This window comes from Antennarius striatus, chromosome 17 (assembly GCF_040054535.1).
Source record: "Antennarius striatus isolate MH-2024 chromosome 17, ASM4005453v1, whole genome shotgun sequence".
Lineage (NCBI taxonomy): Eukaryota > Metazoa > Chordata > Actinopteri > Lophiiformes > Antennariidae > Antennarius > Antennarius striatus.
The window spans coordinates 7,220,362-7,242,481 of NC_090792.1; the positions used below are offsets into that span (position 1 = coordinate 7,220,362).

The 22,120-nt window shown below is 42.4% G+C and overlaps 3 protein-coding genes across 3 annotated transcripts; all 3 read left to right on the forward strand.

Moving 5' to 3' along the window:
* Positions 1-818: 818 nt before the first annotated feature.
* pabpc4 (poly(A) binding protein, cytoplasmic 4 (inducible form)) lies at positions 819-8,049 on the forward strand. Its single transcript, XM_068339454.1, has 14 exons — positions 819-1,341; positions 3,512-3,705; positions 4,452-4,567; positions 5,437-5,576; positions 5,664-5,758; positions 5,845-5,982; positions 6,091-6,186; positions 6,303-6,572; positions 6,866-6,956; positions 7,078-7,173; positions 7,283-7,413; positions 7,496-7,586; positions 7,668-7,798; positions 7,885-8,049. The coding sequence occupies exons 1-14, from the start codon at positions 1,149-1,151 to the stop codon at positions 7,984-7,986; spliced, it is 1,884 nt and encodes a 627-aa protein (XP_068195555.1). The 5' UTR covers positions 819-1,148; the 3' UTR covers positions 7,987-8,049.
* Positions 8,050-13,252: 5,203 nt separating this feature from the next.
* On the forward strand, positions 13,253-17,104 carry ppie (peptidylprolyl isomerase E (cyclophilin E)). Its single transcript, XM_068338570.1, has 10 exons — positions 13,253-13,395; positions 13,857-13,955; positions 14,039-14,082; positions 15,098-15,124; positions 15,265-15,346; positions 15,434-15,537; positions 15,661-15,784; positions 15,941-16,126; positions 16,201-16,343; positions 16,731-17,104. The coding sequence occupies exons 1-10, from the start codon at positions 13,365-13,367 to the stop codon at positions 16,797-16,799; spliced, it is 909 nt and encodes a 302-aa protein (XP_068194671.1). The 5' UTR covers positions 13,253-13,364; the 3' UTR covers positions 16,800-17,104.
* A 205-nt stretch (positions 17,105-17,309) lies between these two features.
* gjb10 (gap junction protein beta 10) lies at positions 17,310-19,400 on the forward strand. Its single transcript, XM_068338728.1, has 2 exons — positions 17,310-17,489; positions 17,887-19,400. Exon 2 carries the CDS (start codon positions 17,952-17,954, stop codon positions 18,741-18,743), a length of 792 nt encoding a protein of 263 aa, XP_068194829.1. The 5' UTR covers positions 17,310-17,489; positions 17,887-17,951; the 3' UTR covers positions 18,744-19,400.
* Positions 19,401-22,120: the final 2,720 nt, after the last annotated feature.

Consider the following 22,120-nt stretch of genomic DNA (forward strand, 5'->3'; position numbering starts at 1 on the left):
CAAAATACAAACAAGACTGAGTAGATTTGGAATCTTAAGAGGTTGATGAGATTGAAAATGTCACCACAGTGACTTATCCAAATGATAATGTCTCCACTCCTGGCAGATTCAGCTACGATGTCCCAAGAAAGATCAAATGATGCCAAGGATCCTGCTGTAGACTTGACCTTTCTGAAGGCATAATGGGTCCCAGACCCTGGAGTTACGAGGAGGAAGCTGACCTCCAGGAGGGAAGTGTGATCAGTACAGTTTCAATGAGTGAAATTAAAAGAAAATGACACCAGATACAGAAACAGATTTCTTAGGTTATACAGATTAATGCATTTGAAGATAATATATATTTTATTCTTTAGGAAAAATGGTCACAGCAGAGCGATTAAAACTTCATCAGAATCTATTTTAGATTGTCACTAAATAAACATATAGAGGATTCCAGTCGTTTTTGTTCTTATTCCACATGTCATCAAATTTTGACTTAAGAACCAGCAGGATTTGGCTTGAATCTGAAGATGGCTTCCCTCTTCTACTAAATTTTGAGATCTAAACGGCTTTTCGTGGCGTTTGTGTTGAGGTATTCCCACCCAGATGTCGCTGTGGGGAGCGGGTCTGTGTAGTTGGGGCGGGACAGTGTGCGCTCTCCCTTTTACACCGCATGCTCAGTGTTGATCCTTTCCAAGTGTGACCCTGGTTGGTTACTATTTCCTCCGCACCGCCGCCCACTATAAAGTGCACATGCTGTTCTTCAGCCGGTCTCTTTTCCCGGCCACAAAACAACCGTGAGTGTCTAACTCACTGTTCTTGAAAAACGTAAAAACAATATAAAAAAATATAAAATCCACAAAATCTTAAAAAACAAGAACCGCAATACTTAAAAAAAATAGAAACGAGACAAAAAAAATAGCAAAAATAGGAATTTTAAAAAATACATAAACAAAAAGCCTCGGTTTTTACCTGAAGTTGGCATTTTTAGGAAGAAAAAAAAACTTGGATTATTTATTTTCTTTCGTCAGTTTGACATTTGTCAACAGGCTGGATCAGAGAGCTGTCAGTGAGATCAGTCGCACTTGAAGCGTAGTTTGAACACGGGATTCTGTTCACACCGGCATTTGTGAGGAGAGCTCTGCGTTCACTGGGATTCAGTCCGGGACATGAACACAGCCACTGGGAGCTATCCGATGGCGTCTCTCTATGTCGGCGACCTCCACCCAGACATCACGGAGGCGATGCTCTATGAGAAATTCAGCCCCGCCGGACCGGTGCTGTCCATTCGTGTGTGCAGAGACATGATCACCCGCAGATCCCTGGGATATGCCTACGTCAACTTCTCCCAGCCGGCTGACGGTAAGAAATGCGTGACGCGATTTGACACGAACACTTACGGGTGTACAGTAAATACGCACAATGTCACCATATGCTTTCGATGGCAGTGCTTATGGAGGAGACGCACACGCGTGGATCCGTATGATCTGTGCGCTTTTGGCTGGATTGTGGTTTGAAGTGATGTTGCTGCTGCAGGACAGACACAGCTCCACGGACTGGCTGGAGAACTCACTTGACCCAAATAAAATGTCCCACTTACTGCATGACTGGGACAGTGTCAGGAAAGCCTTCACACATGACCTTGAATTATTCTCCAAAGTTAACAGAAAATGTGTTTAATGCACAGTTTGACTATCAATTTGTATTTTTCTTCATTTTCAGCCCAAAACGACCCACCTGTCCATTTTTAAAAGACCACTGGTTGAAAGCCAGCCTTGTTTTTCTCTGCTGCTGCTGCACCCCCCCTTCAGACTTTTTGAGTATCATCTCCAGAACACAGCAATATCCAAGACCTGATCCTGTTTCTGTATGGATTAACAACTAGTTTTATTTTTAATTATTTGAATCATTTATCGTTACCATTTAATTTTAATCTATTAGTCTCTCATACATGCGGTATATCTACGCAGCTACAAATATTATTATAATGCTCATCCATTTCCTGCTGAGGAGTAACAGCAGGTGTTGTAATCTCACTTGCGAGGCCCGGTGGCGGTGTTTACATTGCCTAGACTTTTTATTTTAACCTCATATCAGTGTTAAACATCGTCACACTTTATGTGAGCCAGTTCCCAAAGGGCTGGAGGAGTAATGGGTTACAAGAGGTTCTCTTCGAGGAAGGCAGTGTCACTCACTTGAGTAAATGTAATAAGAACCTCAGTGAGATGACACCATTTGTTACAGGAGGTGGAGACATGGGGGATGGTAACCGTTGGATATTTACATGCAGTCCTAAAACGTGCCTGAGGGTAATACCTAGCTGCCTGCAAAAAGCTGTGAAAATGTTTGGAGCAGAAAGTTGACTGCTAAGTGCAACAGGTTTCACAGAAGGGAAAGTTAAATCATCATGTCGCAGCGGCACAGGTTAATGCTCCTTGGTGTTGTGCATCTGATCATTCTTGGTGAGCGTGTCCCCTCCCCATCAACAGCACAGAATGCTCTACTCACACTCCAAGCCAGCACATACCTCCCTGGACCCCTTACTAAATATAGAAGGTCTTTTTTAGCGGTCCAAAATCTGCCTGCCTGTAATGAATTGAAGTCCTCACCATGAAAGAAAGGGATGACCACCAAAATTCAGTAACATTTTACACCATCATTTCTAAATAGTGTTGGTATTGACCTCCATGTATTAAACTTGACTATTTAAACACTAAAGATTCTCTTGGGTCCTTGCAGTGTCCACATGTCTAACAGCAATCACACTTTCTCTGAACACACCAGCTACCAAGTACAATTGTAGGCCAAACTGCTGATTCCAGCAGATGCAAAGGCAGCTTTGTTTACCAGACACTTTTAGCTGGAAAGCCTGGCCGGTGTGTGTGTGTGTGTGTGTGTGTGTGTGTGTGTGTGTGTGTGTGTGTGTGTGTGTGTGTGTGTGTGTGTGTGTGTGTGCGTGTGTGCGTGTGCGTGTGCGTGCGTGTCTGTCCATTACTGTGAAGCGAATGAACAAAAGGATGTTTTGGCTCCTGTGCCCACATTGAACATAGGAGCCTGTAAGAGAGTTAAAGCGTTGGGCTTTTAAAAAGTAATCATGTTAAACTGGGCTCAGAGAAGACTATTAACACCAGAAACTTAAGCACATTTGTGTTATCTAAGTGTTTGTCAACCGGTGTTGCAACTCGCCTAAATGGGATGTGGCCTATCAGCATGGGGTGAGTCTCAGGAGGCGGCCATGTGTTCCCAGTTCACCCAGTGCAGCTGGTGCTCACACCTGTCCCAGCTGCTCATGAGCCTCATGGCCTGCTGCAGCACTGTAACACATTACGGGTTCCACACTAACACACACTACTGTGAGTGTCTTACTGCAGTCAGCTTCAAATGCATGTTATTATTGTTTGAAGGTGAAGTCGGTTTGGTGTTGGTGCTGCTAACTGGTGGGTAGAAACATGAGAGATGACAAGTTTTCACCCATTTGAAGCTGTGTAAACAACTACGTTTCCTTCCACCTCTCCTCCCCTCCTCCCTCCAGCTGAGAGAGCCCTGGACACAATGAACTTTGACGTGGTCAAAGGGAAGCCCATCAGAATCATGTGGTCGCAAAGAGACCCCTCCCTCAGGAAATCAGGAGTGGGCAATGTGTTCATCAAGAACCTGGACAAGTCCATTGACAACAAAGCCCTGTACGACACCTTCTCTGCCTTTGGCAACATCCTCTCCTGCAAGGTACAGATGTTATGAACGTGACTGAGGAGAAAACAAAGGATTGTTTATTTTCTAATGTTCATATTCCTAAAATCCAGTCCTATGTGAGGGTCTCATTCACGCTACCAATGAGTATATAATGTTACTGTACTGACACACAGGGATGTAATGAGGAAATTTAAATGATTTCAATTGAACTAATGACCTATAATCCCTTATAGTAAAGAAACAAAAATTCCCTAAATTCTTGGAAACATAAGGAAACATGCAGGTTACATTTGAACTCAGTTTGATCTTTGAACACGGTCAGCCAACTTGCCAAGTTAATTTTATTTGAAGGTGCCAGAAAGCCAATCAAGCCTACTTTGACCACTGCTTGCATTTATTTGCTATCTCATTCCAGCAAAGAAAATAGTCAAAGCACCCCAACAATAAAGTTTGTAAGATTCTCAGTCATCCAGTTTATGGTGGATCTCTGTGTATTGGCTGTTCAGTGGTTACTTATGAAGATACAGCCAGTTGCTGCTTATATTTTTTGGCTTTTGGTTTTGGTGGATTTAACAAACAGAAATAAGCACTTTAATTCTTGCTGTTTCTGGTCTTCATATTAGCTGTGCTGACTGCAGCTTCAAATTTAAGTCACATCTGAGAGTGGTTTTAATCTTGACTCTTAGTGAAGAAGTGAACAAGCCTGTTTCCTAAAGTCTTTCTGCCTGAAAGCGATGCCTCTTCTGCCTTTATATTCAGCCCTGTGTTCCTTTCTCCAGGTGGTGTGTGATGAGAACGGCTCCAAGGGCTACGCCTTTGTCCATTTTGAAACCCAGGATGCCGCTGATCGTGCCATTGAGAAGATGAACGGCATGCTTCTGAATGACCGCAAGGTGTGAGTGTCTGATTTTCTAGGAACTGTGAATAAAGGGGCGTTGAAGGATGTAGCTTGATGTTTAAATGCATTTGAAACGTATGACATTGAAGACCTCATGTAGAAGGGGCTGCGCTTACTGAGCTAAAGGTAATGGCATGTGTAACATATAAACCTGACTTGTGTGTTCTGTACTTGTGCGTTGAATGAACTGACTTTTCATGTTTTTTCCCAGTTGGTGAGTTTGTGTGTAAATTTGACTAATTAGCTCATTTCTCACTATCACCAATATGAAGACTCCTTAACTAATGGATAACTAACTATAAAATCTTAGTTACTCCTGCCCTCTCTACCAGATGCATTCTCTTTGCCTCTTTTGCTTGCTGGTCACCCATCTTGGAGTGTTTGTGTGTGTGTGTGTGTGTGTGTGTGTGTGTCTGATCACACTTGTGTGTTTTAGTGATGGATCGAATGCAGAAATGCAATACTGGATGGTGGAAGGAGAGAGGTCATCATAGCCAGGTATATATGTTGTGTATATCATATTCTAGTGGGCCTAAGATTGTCTTTGTGCTGTGAGACTCTGTTCCTCCACGCGGCTCCGTCCACCTCCTCATCAAGAATTGAGCCAGTTGTCACTGCGTCCTGTAGCATGCTGACACATCAGCCTGCCTCTGGTGATATTAACTGTGAATGATGAAATACTTCGTGAAATGTTTGTGGATGTCGTCTCTTTTGTTTTTTAAGTAATGTACTCTTTCGCTCCCCAAACTTGTGTGATCCGGTCTTCAGTTTCATCCCCGGAAAACCCGGATTAAGAGGTTTTATCTTTCATTTCTGTTAGGACTGCTTTAAAAGAGTGTGTATTGCTGCTCTCTCCCCATTGTCAGGTTTGTGGGTCGTTTCAAATCTCGCAAGGAACGAGAGGCTGAACTTGGTGCCAAAGCTAAGGAGTTTACCAACGTCTACATCAAGAACTTTGGGGATGATATGGATGATGAGAGGCTGAAGGAACTCTTTGACAAATATGGTACAATAGAACTGGATTCATGGGCAGTAAGAAAAGTAATAGCACTGACTTACATTTCTTTATTAATGTGACCTTTTACATCTGCAGGTAAAACACTCAGCGTGAAAGTGATGACTGACCCCACCGGTAAATCTAGAGGCTTTGGGTTTGTCAGTTACGAGAAGCATGAGGACGCTAACAAGGTACTTGTGCCTAACGGAAATGTAGTGAGTCAGTCAGATAGGCCTTCTTGGCAATTCCCCTCTGGTAATAATGATTTCATGCCAAGGCCGTAGAGGACATGAATGGCACAGAACTCAACGGCAAGACTGTGTTTGTGGGTCGGGCTCAGAAGAAGATGGAGCGGCAGGCAGAGCTGAAAAGGAAGTTTGAGTTGCTGAAACAAGAACGAATCAGTCGTTATCAGGTCTGTATGACCTAAGCCTTCCATAGCTTGCATGAATCTTGAATTTTATTCTGTTCCTGTCAAACAAGATGTTCTGTATGTACAGTGACAGTCTGGCCTATCTTTCAGGGTGTTAATCTTTACATTAAGAACCTGGATGACACCATAGATGATGAGAAACTACGTAAGGAGTTCTCTCCATTCGGGTCCATCACAAGTGCAAAGGTGAGAGCCATCAAGCCATCTATGTAAAACATTACTGCTATAGAAAATGTAGTACGGCAACGTGTAGAGGTATTGTGAGCTCAAACCTATTCAGACACTACCCTTCTGTATTGTAGGTGATGCTGGAGGAGGGTCGCTCCAAGGGTTTTGGCTTTGTTTGCTTCTCTTCCCCTGAAGAGGCCACCAAGGCTGTGACCGAAATGAACGGTCGCATCGTGGGCTCCAAACCCCTCTATGTGGCTCTGGCACAGCGCAAAGAGGAGCGCAAAGCCCACCTCACCAACCAGTACATGCAGCGCATTGCCGGCATGAGAGCCATGCCAGCTAATGCCATCATTAATCAGTTCCAGCCCACCAGCGGCTACTTCATGCCAGCCGTGCCACAGGTCTGAGAACTCAGTCTGACAATTTGTGTGTGTGGAAATTGTTGTATCCTATAGTTCAATATAAAAAATAGTATTGCTGCTAATTTTTTTTATTAAGGAGTGAGTAAAACTTTCAGGGTAGTGCTGCTTAGTAATGCTGTTTGGAAGTAAATTATCATAATATTTAAAATGAAGAAAATCATAATTCTTGTCAAACACTCAGAAGTTGTTTATTTCAGTAAAAATGCCACATTTAGATGGTTGTTACTGTTTCAATGGAGTTTGATTGTAATGCACTAACTTGAACCCACCAGGCCCAGAATAGGACCACATACTACGCACCCAATCAGCTGGCGCAGATGCGACCCAACCCCCGCTGGCAACAGCAAGGTGGCAGAGGTCAAGGTGAGCACAATGGCACTACATGATGTTGAATCTCTTTGCTGTGCCTTCAGTTACTTGATATAGTAATATGACCCATCTACAACATTCAACCTTAAAAATTTATATTGTTTGTCACTGCCAGGTGGCTTCCAAGGGATGCCCAGTTCCCTCCGTCAGCCAGGACCCCGATCCAACCTGAGACACATGACACCTAACACTGGCACACAAGGCCCACGAGGTGCGTCCACCAAGAAAAACTGAACAAATCATCACCATCAACTCACTGACTCTCAACCTGGTAGGATTCAACTGGATAATTCTTGGACTTCTTTCCTCTGTTCTGTAAGCATCTGGCCAGACCATGGCGCCTCGCCCCTCGATGGGAGTCCCCGGCCCCCGAACCATGCCTCCTTACAAATATGCAACTGGTGTCCGTAACCCCAACCCCCAGGTGGTGCAACCAATTGCATTGCAGCCGGTATGGGCAAAGGACAAGTCAGATCTTATTGTGGTCCTGTCAGGTCAACATATAGGTAAACTGTGTTGTCTTCTGTGTCCAGGCTCAGCCAGCTGTGCATGTGCAGGGCCAGGAGCCTCTCACCACCTCCATGCTGGCCGCTGCGCCTCCTCAGGAGCAGAAACAGATGCTCGGTAAGCATCATGCTGTAACGAAACAACGGTAGTGATTGTTAGTTTATGTCAGCAACATTTACCCTCCATTTTTCACAACAGGTGAGCGTCTTTTCCCGCTGATTCACTCCATGCACGCCAACCTAGCAGGGAAGATCACCGGAATGCTGCTAGAGATAGACAACTCCGAACTGCTTCACATGTTAGAATCTCATGAATCTCTGCGTTCAAAGGTGTGTAGCTACCGCTGTCTTTGTCACACTGATGGGTCTGTAATCCATAGAATACCCTGTGTCACATATGTTTTATGTTTGGATAGGTGGAAGAAGCTGTTGCCGTGCTACAAGCCCACCAGGCAAAGAAAGATGCCACTCAGAAAGTGGGCGGCATGGCTACTACTGCTGCTACTGCCACATCTTAATGATTGTGTACTGTATTCAACTGGTTCATATGACAAATAAACAGTCAAGCTATTTATATTTGATGATTTGGTCATACATAATTATGATTTGTTGGAGTAATAAGAGTTTTTGTATTCATCCAGGTTACAGAAAAATGAGCAGAAATAGGGGGAGAAACGCTAAACTCCAGACTCTACTCATCTGATCAATTATGCAAATATAGAGAAAAAAGAAAATGTAATTTTAAATAAATAATCCATTTCATGTACCGCCGCTGTAACCGCCGTAGCGGGTCACGTGGAGCTGGAGCCTATCCCAGCTGACATAGGCCGTGAGGCGGGGGACACTCCGGGCACGACGCCAGTGCACCGCGGTAAATAAATAATTGACAAAACATAATTTTTGTATATCTACAACTCTTTTGCATAGAATACCAAAAGCAATGCAGACTAATCTTATATAGAGGCCATTAATAGGGAGAAACATTTTTTATTTAAAGAAACGTGAGATTTTTATCGTTTTCTTGCCTGAAATTATGATTTGAAATGATGGAATCTTCCTTCCTACCTTGGATGTGTGGTATTCTCAATAAAGGGACAGTATACATATTAAGATAATCATGTGTGTATGTGTAATACAACCTTCACAGAATGCAGATAAGGGCAAAATATCCGGCTCACTGAAAATTGAACACAAACAACAGTCCAGAGTATCATAAGTTCTGCCTGAGCTAACTTGGTTGAGTTTAGTTTGTTCCCTGTTAGTATAGATATTTGATACATGAAACAGGGAAAATAAAAACTTAATCTGACTCTTGAAAAATTCTTTTCGAAGGACGGAAAATTTTTCTGGAACCAATCATCAATAAGAAAAATGATTATTGAGTCCTTGCACCGAAACCTTAAGGTCAAATGTGTTTTAAAGACTTTAAACGGTGGAGAGAGGACGGAACAAGCAACCACACTGACAAGAACAAAACATCTCTCACTCTGAAATGATGCATAGAACATTTATTTTGTAAATATTTGTAAGAAAATATTATTTGCTATAAAATTACATTTTGCATGTTTTCCTCAGTTTGCTGATACTGAATAAGACACATGTAATAGTTTGTGGAATTCTGTGATCAAGAGATTTTTGATATCCTGAAATCTGGAAAAAAATTAGCCAATTCCTGGGATAAGCAGTAAGGAAGGATGGAAAGCTGACTGACAGCAGTCAAGGGAAAAAAGTTTGAATTACTTTATTAGAAAATGAAAAACAGGAAAAAGAAGATCAAGTAGAAACCTACGCTCAAGACTACTTTTCTCTCTCTCTCTCTCTCTCTCTCTCTCTCTCTCTCTCTCTCTCTCTCTCTCTCTCTCTCTCTCTCTCTCTCTCTCTCTCTCTCTCTCTCACACACACACAGACACAGTATACTATATACTATATATATACACACTGTATATATATGTACAGGCCCTGGAACATGCACACCCAAGGGGCCTGTAAGCATGCAGATAAATAATAATCTTGACAAGTCCCTTTGTAGTGCTGATGTCTTCCATCAGCCTCATGAAGGGGGCAAAATTAGTCTTCCATCTTCCAATTAATGAGGAAGATGATACAAAACTTGTTGATGAGGACTTCTGCAAAAAGAGGTCTAAAGCATTATTGTGTTTAACTTTCTATTTAATAGATTCACAGAATCAAAGATTACCTTTGTTTTACTTAAATACATTCGATATTATAACTAAAACAAAGGTCTGGGATATTTTCTACCACTTGGTCACACAGAAATAAGTTTAACTTATTCACCAAACACTGAAAATGTACTAACAATTAACTAACCATTAGGTAGCCACAATAGGGCAAGAGGGCACAATCAGTGTCTTATTTACTGCTCCCAAGCCCGGATAATACAGAGGGTTGTGTCAGGAAGGGCATGCGATGTAAAACTTTTGCCAAATCAAACATGTGAATCAAACCTATGATTTCCACACCGAATCGGTCGAGGCTTGGGTTAACAATGACCCCCATCGGTGCTGTTCATCTACAGGGTGCTGGTGGAAATTGGACGACTGTTGGTCGTCCAAAGAAGGAGAGGAGGAAGTGTTCGTAGGAAGAGAGAAGAGGAGCGCCAAGGGACGTTGAATGTTGGAACTATGACCAAGAAAAGTAGAAAGTTGGTCGACATGATGCAGAGGAGGAAGGTAGACATACTGTGGGTCCAGGAGACTAGGTGGAAAGGTAGCAAGGCTAGAAGTTTAGGAGCATGATTCAAGCTGTTCTATCATGGTGTTGATAGGAAGAGAAATGGAGTAGGAGTTATCTTGAAGGAGGAGTTTGTTAGGAATGTCCTGGAGGTAAAAAAGAGTGTCAGATAAAGTGATGAGCTAGAAATCGAAGATGTGATATTCAGTGTTGTTAGTGGGTATGCTCCACAGGTAGGATGAGAGCTGGACGAGCAGGAGAAATTCTGGTTGGACTTTGATGAAGTGATGCAAAACATACCTAGAAGTGAGAGAGTTGCCACTGGTGCAGACTTCAATGGACATGTTGGTGTAAGAAACAGAGGTGATGAGGAGGTGATTGGCAGGTTTGGTATCCAGGAGAGGAATGCAGAAGGACAGATAGAGCTGCATTGTGTTTTTGTAGATCTGGAGAAAGCTTGCGCAGGATGCCCAGAGAGGAACTGTGGTATTGTATGAGGAAGTCTGGAGTGGCAGAGAAGTATTTTAGAGCAGTGCAGGACATGAATGAGGACTGTAAGACAGTGGTGAGGTGTGCTGTAGGTGTGACAGTGGAGTTCAAGATGGAGGTGGGACTGCATTAGGGATCAGCTCTGAGCCCCTTCTTGTTCACTATGGTGATGGACAGGCTGACAGATGAGGTTAGACAGGAATCTCCATGGACTATGATGTTTGCAGATGACATTGTGATCTGCAGTGAGAGCAGGGAACAGGCGGAGGAGAAGCTAGAGAGGTGGAGGTTTGTCCTAGAAAGGAGAGGAATGAAGGTTAGCCACAGTAAGACAGAGTACATGTGTGTGAATGAGAGGGACCCAAGTGGAAGAGTGAGGTTACAGGGAGAAGAGATCAAGATGATGGAGGATTATACTGTAATTACTTAGGGTCAACAGTCCAGAGCAATGGAGAGTGTGGAAAAGAGGTGAAGAAGCGTGTACAGGCAGGATGGAACAGGTGGAGAAAAGTGTCAGGTGTGATGTGTGATAGAAGAGTTTCAGCTAAAATGAAAGGAAAGGTGTACAAAACTGTGGTAAGACCAGCGTTGTTTGGTCTAGAAACAGTGTCACTGAGGAAAAGACAGGAGACAGAGCTGGAGGTAGCAGATATGAAGATGCTGAGGTTCTCTTTGGGAGTGACCAGGAAGGATAGGATCAGGAATGAGTACATCAGAGGGACAGCACATGTTAGAGGTTTTGGAGATAAAGTCAGAGAGGCTAGACTGAGATGGTTTGGACATGTCCAGAGGAGAGAAAGTGAATATATTGGTAGAAGGATGCTGAGTTTTGAACTGCCAGGCAGGAGGCCTAGAGCAGTGGTTCTTAACCTGGGTTCGATCGAACCCTAGGAGATTCGGTGAGTCGGTCTCAGGGGTTCGGCGGGGATTGGGGTCAAGACAAAACACCCGATGCGATGTGTCAGGTGTTTTTGCCGAACATACACAAATCACTGTGTACATTTGACACATCGTGTCAATTTGTGATGACACGTCCCCCTTAGCCATCACTGGCTGCAGGTGATCACGCTACAACAATTAGCCTACCTGTGCTACATGGAATTTTGCGCACTCAGTAGTCAATTTATGTCTGACGTGATGGTACGTCATCTGATTGCTTTCTTAATATTTTAATTCATAGTAACTATGTTGAGCAAAAAAAGAAAGTGATCGGACGAATATGTGCAACGTGAATTTACATGTACTGTATAAGGAAACGAGATGGGAGTCAACGTTCTGCATGATTCGCAATGTCAAGTTGAGCAACTCTAGTCTCGCACTGGCAAAAATAAAGGAACACTTGCTTAAGCTGCATGGAAAACAAAAGAAACACACTTTGCTGTGAAAATGACAAGAGTAGCACTTGCCGAAGTGAAGCCATGCATATCTGAACTGGTCTCTCAATAACAACAGCTGAAGTCACACTGATTTGCAGGTAGGTCATTTAATGTGAGTTCATGCACTGTCTTGGCTTTGTTCTTTGAAAAAGGTGACATTAATGCACAATTCATGAAATACATCAGTAAAACATATAGTTATGTCTTAAATTTGAATTTATTTATTTTTTTTTACAAAAGAAGGGTTCGGTGAGTGAGCATATAAAACTGGCAGGGTTCGGTACCTCCAACAAGATTAAGAACCACTGGGTTAGGGGAAGACCAAAGAGGAGGTTTATGGATGTAGTGAATGATGACATGAAGGTAGTTGGTGTGAGAGAAGAGGATGCAGCAGACAGGGTTAGATGGAGGTAAAGGATTCGCTGTGGCGACCCCTGAAGGGAAAAGCCGAAAGGAAAAGCAGGCGATATACAACCATCGTGTTGCTGTATGCACAAGTGCATTACGTTCTAAACTATGTGACTATTTGTATTAGAAGGGTGTTAACTTTACAAAACTGGAGAAACTGGTCATTCCCTTGAATTGAGTATATGGTATATTTATTTATATATATTTATATATACAGTGTGTGTGTGTGTGTGTGTGTGTGTCTGTGTGTGTGTGTGTGTGTGTGTGTGTGAGAGAGAGAGAGAGAGAGAGAGAGAGAGAGAGAGAGAGAGAGAGAGAGAGAGAGAGAGAGAGAGAGAGAGAGAGAGAGAGAGAGAGAGAGAGAGAGAGAGAGAGACATAGAGAGGGGGGAGCCTTGAAGCGGTTCATGGCACAAAAACGAGAACCAGGATCTTTTTGTATTTTGCCAGGAACGAAAAAATTTATACATTTAAGTATTTTGGAACAGAATAGGTTATTCAAAACAATAGTAACCGGTTAATACCTTTTTTTTGTTCTTTAAAAAATATTGGACTATGTTTCACTTCTTGTCATTCATTCAATGCGTGATGAGAGTGGAGTGAAGTTGAGGCATATCACCAGCATTCAAAGAAAAATCAGCCCTCCCAACCTCTATTATATTCACAACAGGTAAACACTGCAGTCTGTCACTTATAAAAAGTGCTTCATTTAGACATTAACTCATGACTACAAGTCATTTTCAGAGCAGAGTTCCCCGGACTCTGCTCTAGAACTTTGAGGCTTTGAAATGTTGAAACTTTGTTGCATCTATCTGCTGTAGAAGAATTCCTCCAACAGGGGGCGCTACAAAGAGTTGTTCTACACAGGCGGACGTTAGTCTCTCTGGACCAATCAGAAGCCGTCGGTGTTAAAGTTGAAAGGTCAGATCCAATATGGCGGCAAACAAGCGAGTCCTTTATGTTGGTAAGTTGCTTTTCTTTTCCTTAAAAATCTTAAAACTGTTGTTGTTTCAGTGAAGACAGGAATCGTGTCCCGGTCAGCGCTGTAGAAAATATCAACATAGACTCTAATATAATGTATGGAGTGGATTAAACGTAAAGAAACCCCTGGTACGTACAGATTTAGCCGGTTTGAGGAACGCGTCCCCTAAAAAAACGTCTCTCATTCCAAAGTTTCACCAAAAACATTCATGATGTTTTGCTAAATGTGAACCCTGAACTAAACACAAAAACAACAACAAGTCTCAACACAGAATCTCAGCGGGTTCCTCGTGGCTCCTGTGTGAACGTAGCAAACCTGCTCCGCTGTCCTGTGACAGTGTGTCCCCCACTGAACACACAGTCCTGGAGCGGTGTGGTTCTGCTGGTCTCAGTGTGTGTGTGTGTGTGTGTGTGTGTGTGTGTGTGTGTGTGTGTGTGTGTCAGGTGGCCTGGCAGAGGAGGTGGATGAAAAGGTGCTACACGCAGCCTTCATTCCGTTTGGAGACATCACAGACATTCAGATCCCGTTGGACTATGAGACAGGTGGGACTGGCTGCTCTTTGTCCGTGACATTAAACACTCAATGTCTGACTAGCAGTGTGATTTGATTTGTGTTCTATTTTCAGAAAAGCACAGAGGATTTGCCTTCATTGAATTTGAATTGGCTGAGGTACGTGTTTTCGGGTTCAAGTCCCGCTCTGTGCGGAGTTTGCATGTTCTCCCCGTGTCTGTGTGGATTCTCTCCGGATTCTCCAGCTTCCTTCCACTTTCAAAAACATTAATTTAGGTTAATTGGCCGGTCCAAATTGCCTGCAGTGTGTGAGTGTCTGTCTGTCTCTGTGGCGCGCAGTGCACTGGTGTCGTGCCCGGAGTTTCCCCTGCCTCACGCCCTAAGCCAGCTAGGATAGGCCCCAGCTATCGCCACAGCGGATGAAGCATTAGAAAATAGATGGATGAATGTATTAAACACTTTGCAAAGGACTGCACTTACGCTTGCACTGTACGCACACACACACACACACACACACACACACACACTTTAATGTCCCAGTTTTGTATCTTAATTTTAAATAAGGTGTGCAGTTTCATTGTTTGCAGATAAGTTGTACACAACTCAACCGAGCTTTCTAATAGATAGATAGATAGATAGATACTTTATTAATCCCGGAGGAAATTATATATATCCACTGCTCAGGCATTACATAACAAATAATACTGGAGAAACGCCGGGAGAAAAAGGAACACTGACATCACAGGACATACCACAAAACATACACTACACTAACAGACACATGCAGCACTAACAGGACTTGTATAATAAACTATAACTACAATATAAACAGTATAAAATTAAAATATAAACAGTATATATAATACATAATAATATAATATATAATACACTGGACCCTTCTGTTTTGTATGACATAGACATTAATTAAAAGATAGTCTATTAATTAATAACATAAGAGGGGAGCAGAGTGTGTGTTAGGGTGATTCTCATCAGTGCGGCACCAAAGGGAACACAAAGTTTGTGTCAGTCTCTATACTGTTTTATATACAATAAAGTTAATAGTACTGTGGTCTGAAATGTGAATTCAGTATAAACATGGTCATCATGAACAAGTAGACAGATTTCTTGGTAAATGCTTCTTTTCTCATAACCTGTTAATCCACTTTCTCTGCAGGATGCTGCAGCAGCGATTGATAACATGGTGAGTTAATCACTCTATGATACATTAATGTCAGTTTTTATGCCTGTATATGAGACCAATTACACTCAATTTATCTGAAACGTCCCAATACGGAGCATCTGTTTTTAATGTTATTTTTCTTTCATTCTTTTGTCTGCTAGAATGAGTCTGAGCTTTTTGGACGGACTATCAGAGTAAACACTGCCAAGCCAATGAGAATCAAGGAAGGTTCTTCTCGACCAGGTCAGTGATGAAAACTAAGTTTAATAAGCCTTTTCTACGCAGTCTTTGAAATCATTGGTCCTAACCTTCAGTCTTCTTTTCCTTCAGTGTGGTCAGACGACGACTGGCTGAAGAACTTCTCTGGGAGAACCATAGAAGAAGCTGAAAGTGAGGCAGCGGGCGGAGAAGCAACAAAAACTACAACACAGGAGGTGAGAGGTGGTGGTCAGAGTGGCCATTGGAGCAGATTTGCTACCATGTTTTTAAATCTAATCTATGATTACTCTTATTATTTTAATTTTGTTTGAGTGGTGACCTCAAGATTTCTTTGTCAGGGTGAGCCCCCAGCTAAGAAGGGCAGAGTTAATCCCCAAGTCTACATGGATATCAAGATTGGAAACAAGCCAGCAGGAAGATTACGCTTCCTACTTCGGTCTGACATTGTTCCCATGACAGCAGGTGTGTGTGTTGTAAAGCTCACATTCTCAAAGGGTGTAAAACCTTCTTGTCTAATAATTAGAAAAGTTACTAGATTTCTAATGGTTTAAAACAAAACTGCATCATGCTTCATGCCATCATCATCCCCAACACAATGGTCTTTCATATCTTGTACAGAGAATTTCCGCTGCTTGTGCACACATGAGAAGGGGTTTGGCTTCAAGGGCAGCAGCTTTCATCGCATCATCCCTCAGTTTATGTGTCAAGGAGGAGATTTTACCAACCACAACGGCACCGGTGGCAAGTCCATCTACGGCCGCAAGTTTGACGACGAAAACTTTGTCCTCAAACACACTGCTCCAGGTGAGGTTTATAAGAATCTGTGTGGGAATAAACTTGCAGGTCATAAGTTTAACTCCTCCAACCTGGTCTCACAGGGCAGCTCTCCATGGCCAACTCTGGACCAAACACCAATGGCTCTCAGTTCTTCATCACCACTGACAAAACAGACTGGTTGGATGGCAAACACGTGGTGTTTGGAGACCTTGTGGAGGGGATGGATGTGGTCCGTGCGATGGAGGTTGTGAGACTGCAGAATAATTTTTTAGTTTAGAAAACAACAATAAACTAAAAGTCACACTAAGAAAAGAGTTGTAACAGTAAACTTTTGTCATTCCCACAGTGTGTTTAGCTATCTACTTCACTGTTACCAAAAATGACATTACAGCTATGATTAAAGATTTTTAGGGATCCAGGAAAAAAACCAAAACCCTGTAATATTTTTTTTTATTTCATGAAAATAGCTGTTGTTACAACAGCTCATAGAACTGTTGTAATTGGATTTAAAAGTAAGAACTCATACAACTTCAGTTTCTGTGTTAATTTATTTTAATATTAATTTAGCAAAGTCTACAAAACAGTTTGTTGGATTTTTCACATCTGAGTCTTATGAATCTCTTTCTTTCAGGCTCAGGGAACAAAAGATGGCAAACCAAAGCAGAAAGTGATCATCTCTGACTGTGGAGAATATGTGTGAATGAAAAGAAGAGCGAGCTCGTTTGTCTGGAGCCGGTTCATGTTGTCAGATGTCATTTCTCATATCTGTCATGTAAATAGTTAAATAAACATAATTTTTAAGAAACTGCGGCTGGATGTGTCTTTTATAACTTGTCAATATTCGTCATTGATGCTGATTGTTGGTCAGTCCTTTTGATTAGTAGAATAATCCATGAAGATCATACTGTTTCCGTTATTTTATGATGATTTATAAAACAACAGCTTTGTCAATGGTTTTCATTCAAATGATTAGACTCATTATTATTTACTCAAGTTTGAGTTGATTTCATGCTGTATTTACTATAACATTACACCAAAGTAGAATAGTGCTTGTTCTGAATATTGACCATAATCTTAACGGCCACGTGGAGGCAGCTCCTTTGACCAGGTTACAATTTTCCCCGGAATTATCCTAATCTGAGAAATAGAAAACCTGTTGTATAGTCAGCCTTTAGTTCTCATTTGAATGGACAAACTAGTGGAGTGGGGTAGCCACACCTGATCAGGTTGAGTCCTGAGGGGAAAAAAAAGATGGTAACAAACCTTGAACAACTCCACCCACTCTACTCTCGTCGTCTGCTGAGGAATCCGCCGCGATACTCATCGGTGAGGTTTATCCCGAGTCTGTAGCTGCGCGTCGACTCTGATCAGCAGAACGAGCGTTTATACTGTGAGTACATGAATTAATGATTTTTAAGTGAATAATATCCCCGATGTGTTCGTTCTTCGCGGAATCGTTAGGTTTTGAAAGTGGCTGTTTGGGATATGCGCAATTACGCACGAATGTATAAAGTTGAGAGCGTAAGGCGGTGAATGACAGTATAGAGTAAGCGCTGCTAGTAGTTCAGAACAGATTCTGCTCGGATACTGTAATACATGTCTGTGTGCTTCTTTTGTTTTTTTTTGTTTTTGTTTTTTTGTCTTAAACACGTTATAGTAAGTATGTATGTAAGACCTCGCCCCACCATTAGTTTACTAGTTGTCTCTAACGCCTCTCATGAGAGTGACATGAGTGTTCCTTTTGTTCTCGGCTGGTAGATACCTGACTTTTGTCTGTGCCATTACAGTTGCGAGGAGCTTCCTCTGTCTTCCATCAGCAGGAAGAGAAGACAGGCTGTGAACAAACCTCGTCATGAACTGGGCATTCCTCCAGGGCCTCCTCAGCGGGGTGAACAAGTACTCCACGGCGTTCGGCCGCGTATGGCTTTCCATTGTCTTCCTCTTCAGGGTCATGGTGTTTGTGGTGGCGGCTGAGAAGGTATGGGGTGATGAACAAAAGGACTTCAAATGCAACACGGCTCAGCCCGGGTGCCACAACGTCTGCTATGACCACTTCTTCCCCGTCTCCCACGTCCGGCTGTGGGCACTTCAGCTCATCTTTGTGACCTGCCCATCTCTCCTGGTGGTCATGCATGTCGCCTACAGGGAGGACAGAGAGCGTAAAAATCGTCTCAAGTATGGAGAGAACTGTCGCCGTCTCTACCAGAACACCGGCAAGAAGCGAGGAGGCCTGTGGTGGACCTATGTTCTCACTTTGGTCTTCAAAATAGGTGTGGACGCCACCTTTGTCTACCTCCTCTACCACATCTACGAGGGCTATGACTTCCCAGCGCTCATCAAATGCGAGCAGAAGCCCTGTCCCAACATAGTGGACTGTTTCATCTCTCGACCCACTGAGAAACGAATCTTCACCCTTTTCATGGTGGTCACCAGCCTGGTCTGCATCCTCCTCTCTATTTTAGAAATTGCCTACCTGATTGGGAAACGCTGCCGTGAATGTCTCCACTCAGTCCAGCACTCTCGCCATGGCATGACCAACACTATTTCCAGTGGAAGCAACTTGATGGAGTCAAACAGTGTGAAAATTAAAGACAAAAATTCTCCTCAAACACCCGCTCCCTCTTACAGCGTTGCCGTATCTTGAGATATTGAGAATAAAGGCAAACACTTGAGAGACAAGGACATTACAAAGGGAATTTGCTTTGCCTGAATTTACAGGCACTTCCGTAAGTGACTTATCTGCAGACATTTTTCTGCTTTGGCACTGAACTACAAAAGAAGCAGTGATTGTTGGTGCTCTCAGACAGTAAGGAACTCTGGATAATAAGTCTTAAATCTAGAATCTCACTGTTATGGGTTTGGGGGCAGATCATGAACAAAAAAAAGCAGGTTTGTGTGGTGCACTGTCAAATCTGGCCTTGATACCAATTACATGAGTCACCATGGTTTGAAAAGTACTGGTTCTACAAACACGTGTGGTTTCTCTCTGTAAGATTTTCCTTCAGCTCAGTGCCCAGTCTCCAGACATTTACTTCTGCACTGCATCTCTTCCCCTCAGTCACGTGGTCATGTCTGATTTTTTTTTGTCGATACTCTATTTAGTATAATTTATCAAGAGATTTGAATCGCGCTGCTGTACATGTTACTGTTTGAAACTGCTGCCAGCTGAGGAGATCAGTGAAGTTAAATTTCAGTGTTGTAAACACAGTTAATGACATCAGGATGTGCTCATTTCACAACATCGAAGTGCTTTTTGAATGTATGATTGTTAATATTTGTGATTAAAGATCATTTTCATATTTTAAAATGTGTTTCCTCTCCTGTCATTAAAGAAAACAGCTTTTAGAGGTTGGTTCACAGTAGTACTGAAGTACAGAAATGAAGTACAATGTAGAGCAGCCAAGGCCTTGTTGACTCTGCTTGAGTTCTGTGGTTTGACTGAAACCTCAGGCTCTCTTTCCTCCCCAACTTTTTCCACGGGTTCCGTGAGGTCGCTGGTTCTGTGTTGCTAGGAGCAGCAACCTTATTGTTTAGGTTGATTAGTACATTTAGAGGGGGGAGGAGGAGTCTCCCCACTCCATTTGATTCATCCCTGCTGACGTGTATGAGCCACCCAGTGCAGGAATTTGTTAGCCCATTCAGCCTCTGACCAACTATTTCCACTATTTACACTTGTGATAGGAGCAAGAGTAGAAAGTCAGGGTCTCTTAGGGTGTTGAGGCATGTTAGTATTTTGCTAAGGTTTTGAGATGTCTGAAACTTGAGTAAAGCATGCAGGAGTATGAAATACAGTCCAGGCTGCTGAGAGCGATAAAGAATGAGATTATAAAAAGGCAAACAAAGCAAAGTGTCTTTCAACAAACAGTGAAAGGATCACCTGCATGCTCCACTACCAACGGATTTCATTGGTCCCATTAATGTCTATTTTAGTAGACAGTTGTTCCAATGAGTTACATTCACAAGTGAGGCCTGCCAGTTATCAGAGTAACCAGTGCTACATTTCAGGAAAGACATGTTGCTGCTAGAAAGTCATTTTTCTTTTCGTCTGTGTTGGGGAGGCAGAAAGAAAACAAAAACATCTGGAGGGCGAGACTCCACTAAGAGTCAAGAAGTTTTCTGTGGCATTTGTAATGATGTCTTTTCTCTGGGGATCAGCTGAAGTGGTTTAGTCCCTTTTAGAACGTCTAAATCATGTCCCAACAAGTTTTAAGCCCTCAAATATTATATCAAGACTTCGAAACAATAGTAATGACTAAAAACCAGAGTGTGCTGCTTTCCGCAGGTCCAGCCAGACTGGGCGGTTCTCTAAACCCGCCAGCAGTCATTATAACAACCAAACCCTCCCAGCTCATCTGGGATTTTATTTCTCTTCTCTCCGTCTTTGCTTCCTTTTGGTCATTTCCTCCTTTTCATAGTATTCACAGTGATACGTCTTCATTCTGTTGTGCTGTTCTGTCTTGTTGAGACTTGTAAGGAACTGAAGTTGACTCACTGGTGCATTCCAATCCAGGTGTGTCCCAACAGACTGCCTGGACCAGTTCTTCATCTGGATTCAACAAGCAACCCCCAACATCCGTACATCTGCTGTGTTCAGCTGTTCTTAGGTAATAAGTGAATAAATTCAAAACTCAAAGCTTCTTACAGTAGATAGTTTTTCTGAAAAGCCCGTCTGCTGTAACAACACCCTGAGAGTTTTAGCTTATAGCTGCAAGACTTGGAGCTGAAGAGTGTCGTCCAGAGGAGTCAGCTCCGACATCTCTTTACCTGAGCTTGCAAAGAATTTATTATTTGTTAAAATGTATAAAAAAAGACACTGATTAAATTACTGTGTGGACCTATGCTTTACCAGACAACTGAATTACTACCAGTGTTACAGTTTAAAGTACGTCTAAATAATGAATCTTCATTATCATATAGAGATTTAAGGTCAGTCTGTTGGACAGCACCTAAATTGAACTACTAAATAAGAACTCGGAGCGCGTAATCCTCAGAAAATATAGCATCAAAGTAAGTTTCAATTATTAGGATTTGTCGACTTTGTATGAGGTATCCACTGACACTGTGTTTGTGAATGTACTGAGTAATGCTATACAAATAAACCAGCCTTGACTTGAGAACAGTGATGCATGAACACGTCCTTTATACATTTATGCTATGATTTCAATAGCTGACTGCTTGCGAGACCTGGCAGGCACTGGCATGGAGGTGGTGTTTTAATGATAATCATAAAACCATGGGGCATGAGGGGCTGTTTTCACTACAAGACATATCAACAGATAGTAAGGTGACTATGGAAAGTCTGGTTGTGAAATCAGGGGCTTTGTACAGTGGAGACAAAAGCCATGGCATGATCTGACAGGAAGGATGAGCACAGAAGCAGAGTGTACGAGTTACGACAGTGTCACCTGAGTAGAGTGTGGTTTAAAAAGAAACCCAAAGACAATATACTGGTATTTAAGGGTGGTGTGAAAAGTAAAATAGCGTTGGAGATAAATGCCTCTGGAGAAAGGAAACTGAAAACTGTAAAAACAGCTGCAAACATAAATATAACCAGCTGCATTCCATGATTATAAAAGTTGCCCCAAACTCATAAGACTTCAGGAAACAGTAACGGACAAGATACTTACAATCACACAACAAAACAGAATGAATTCCCCCGAGGGTGTGGCTGGTTCTGACATTGTGACATCCTGGGGAGAAGTTAGAACAAGGAGACAATTCCTACTGGAAATCTGGAGGATAAAAAACTTTTTTTTTTTGTTTCTAAATGTTTTGACAACCCTCAAATCATTATCTAACTTAACCCAGCCTTTGTATGTCTGTGGTGTGTATAGCATGGGCAGTGCAGGAACATGTTAAAAACATTCATCTTTGAATCTATTGTGAACTTTAACTTAATTGTCCTCTAGTTGTGGTCCCCGTTTCTGAGTCATGTAGCCTCTGGCTGGACTGCTCATGTGTAAATATACCTCCATGTTCCGTCCAGAGTGGAGGTGGGTTCTATTAAGTTTGATATGATAC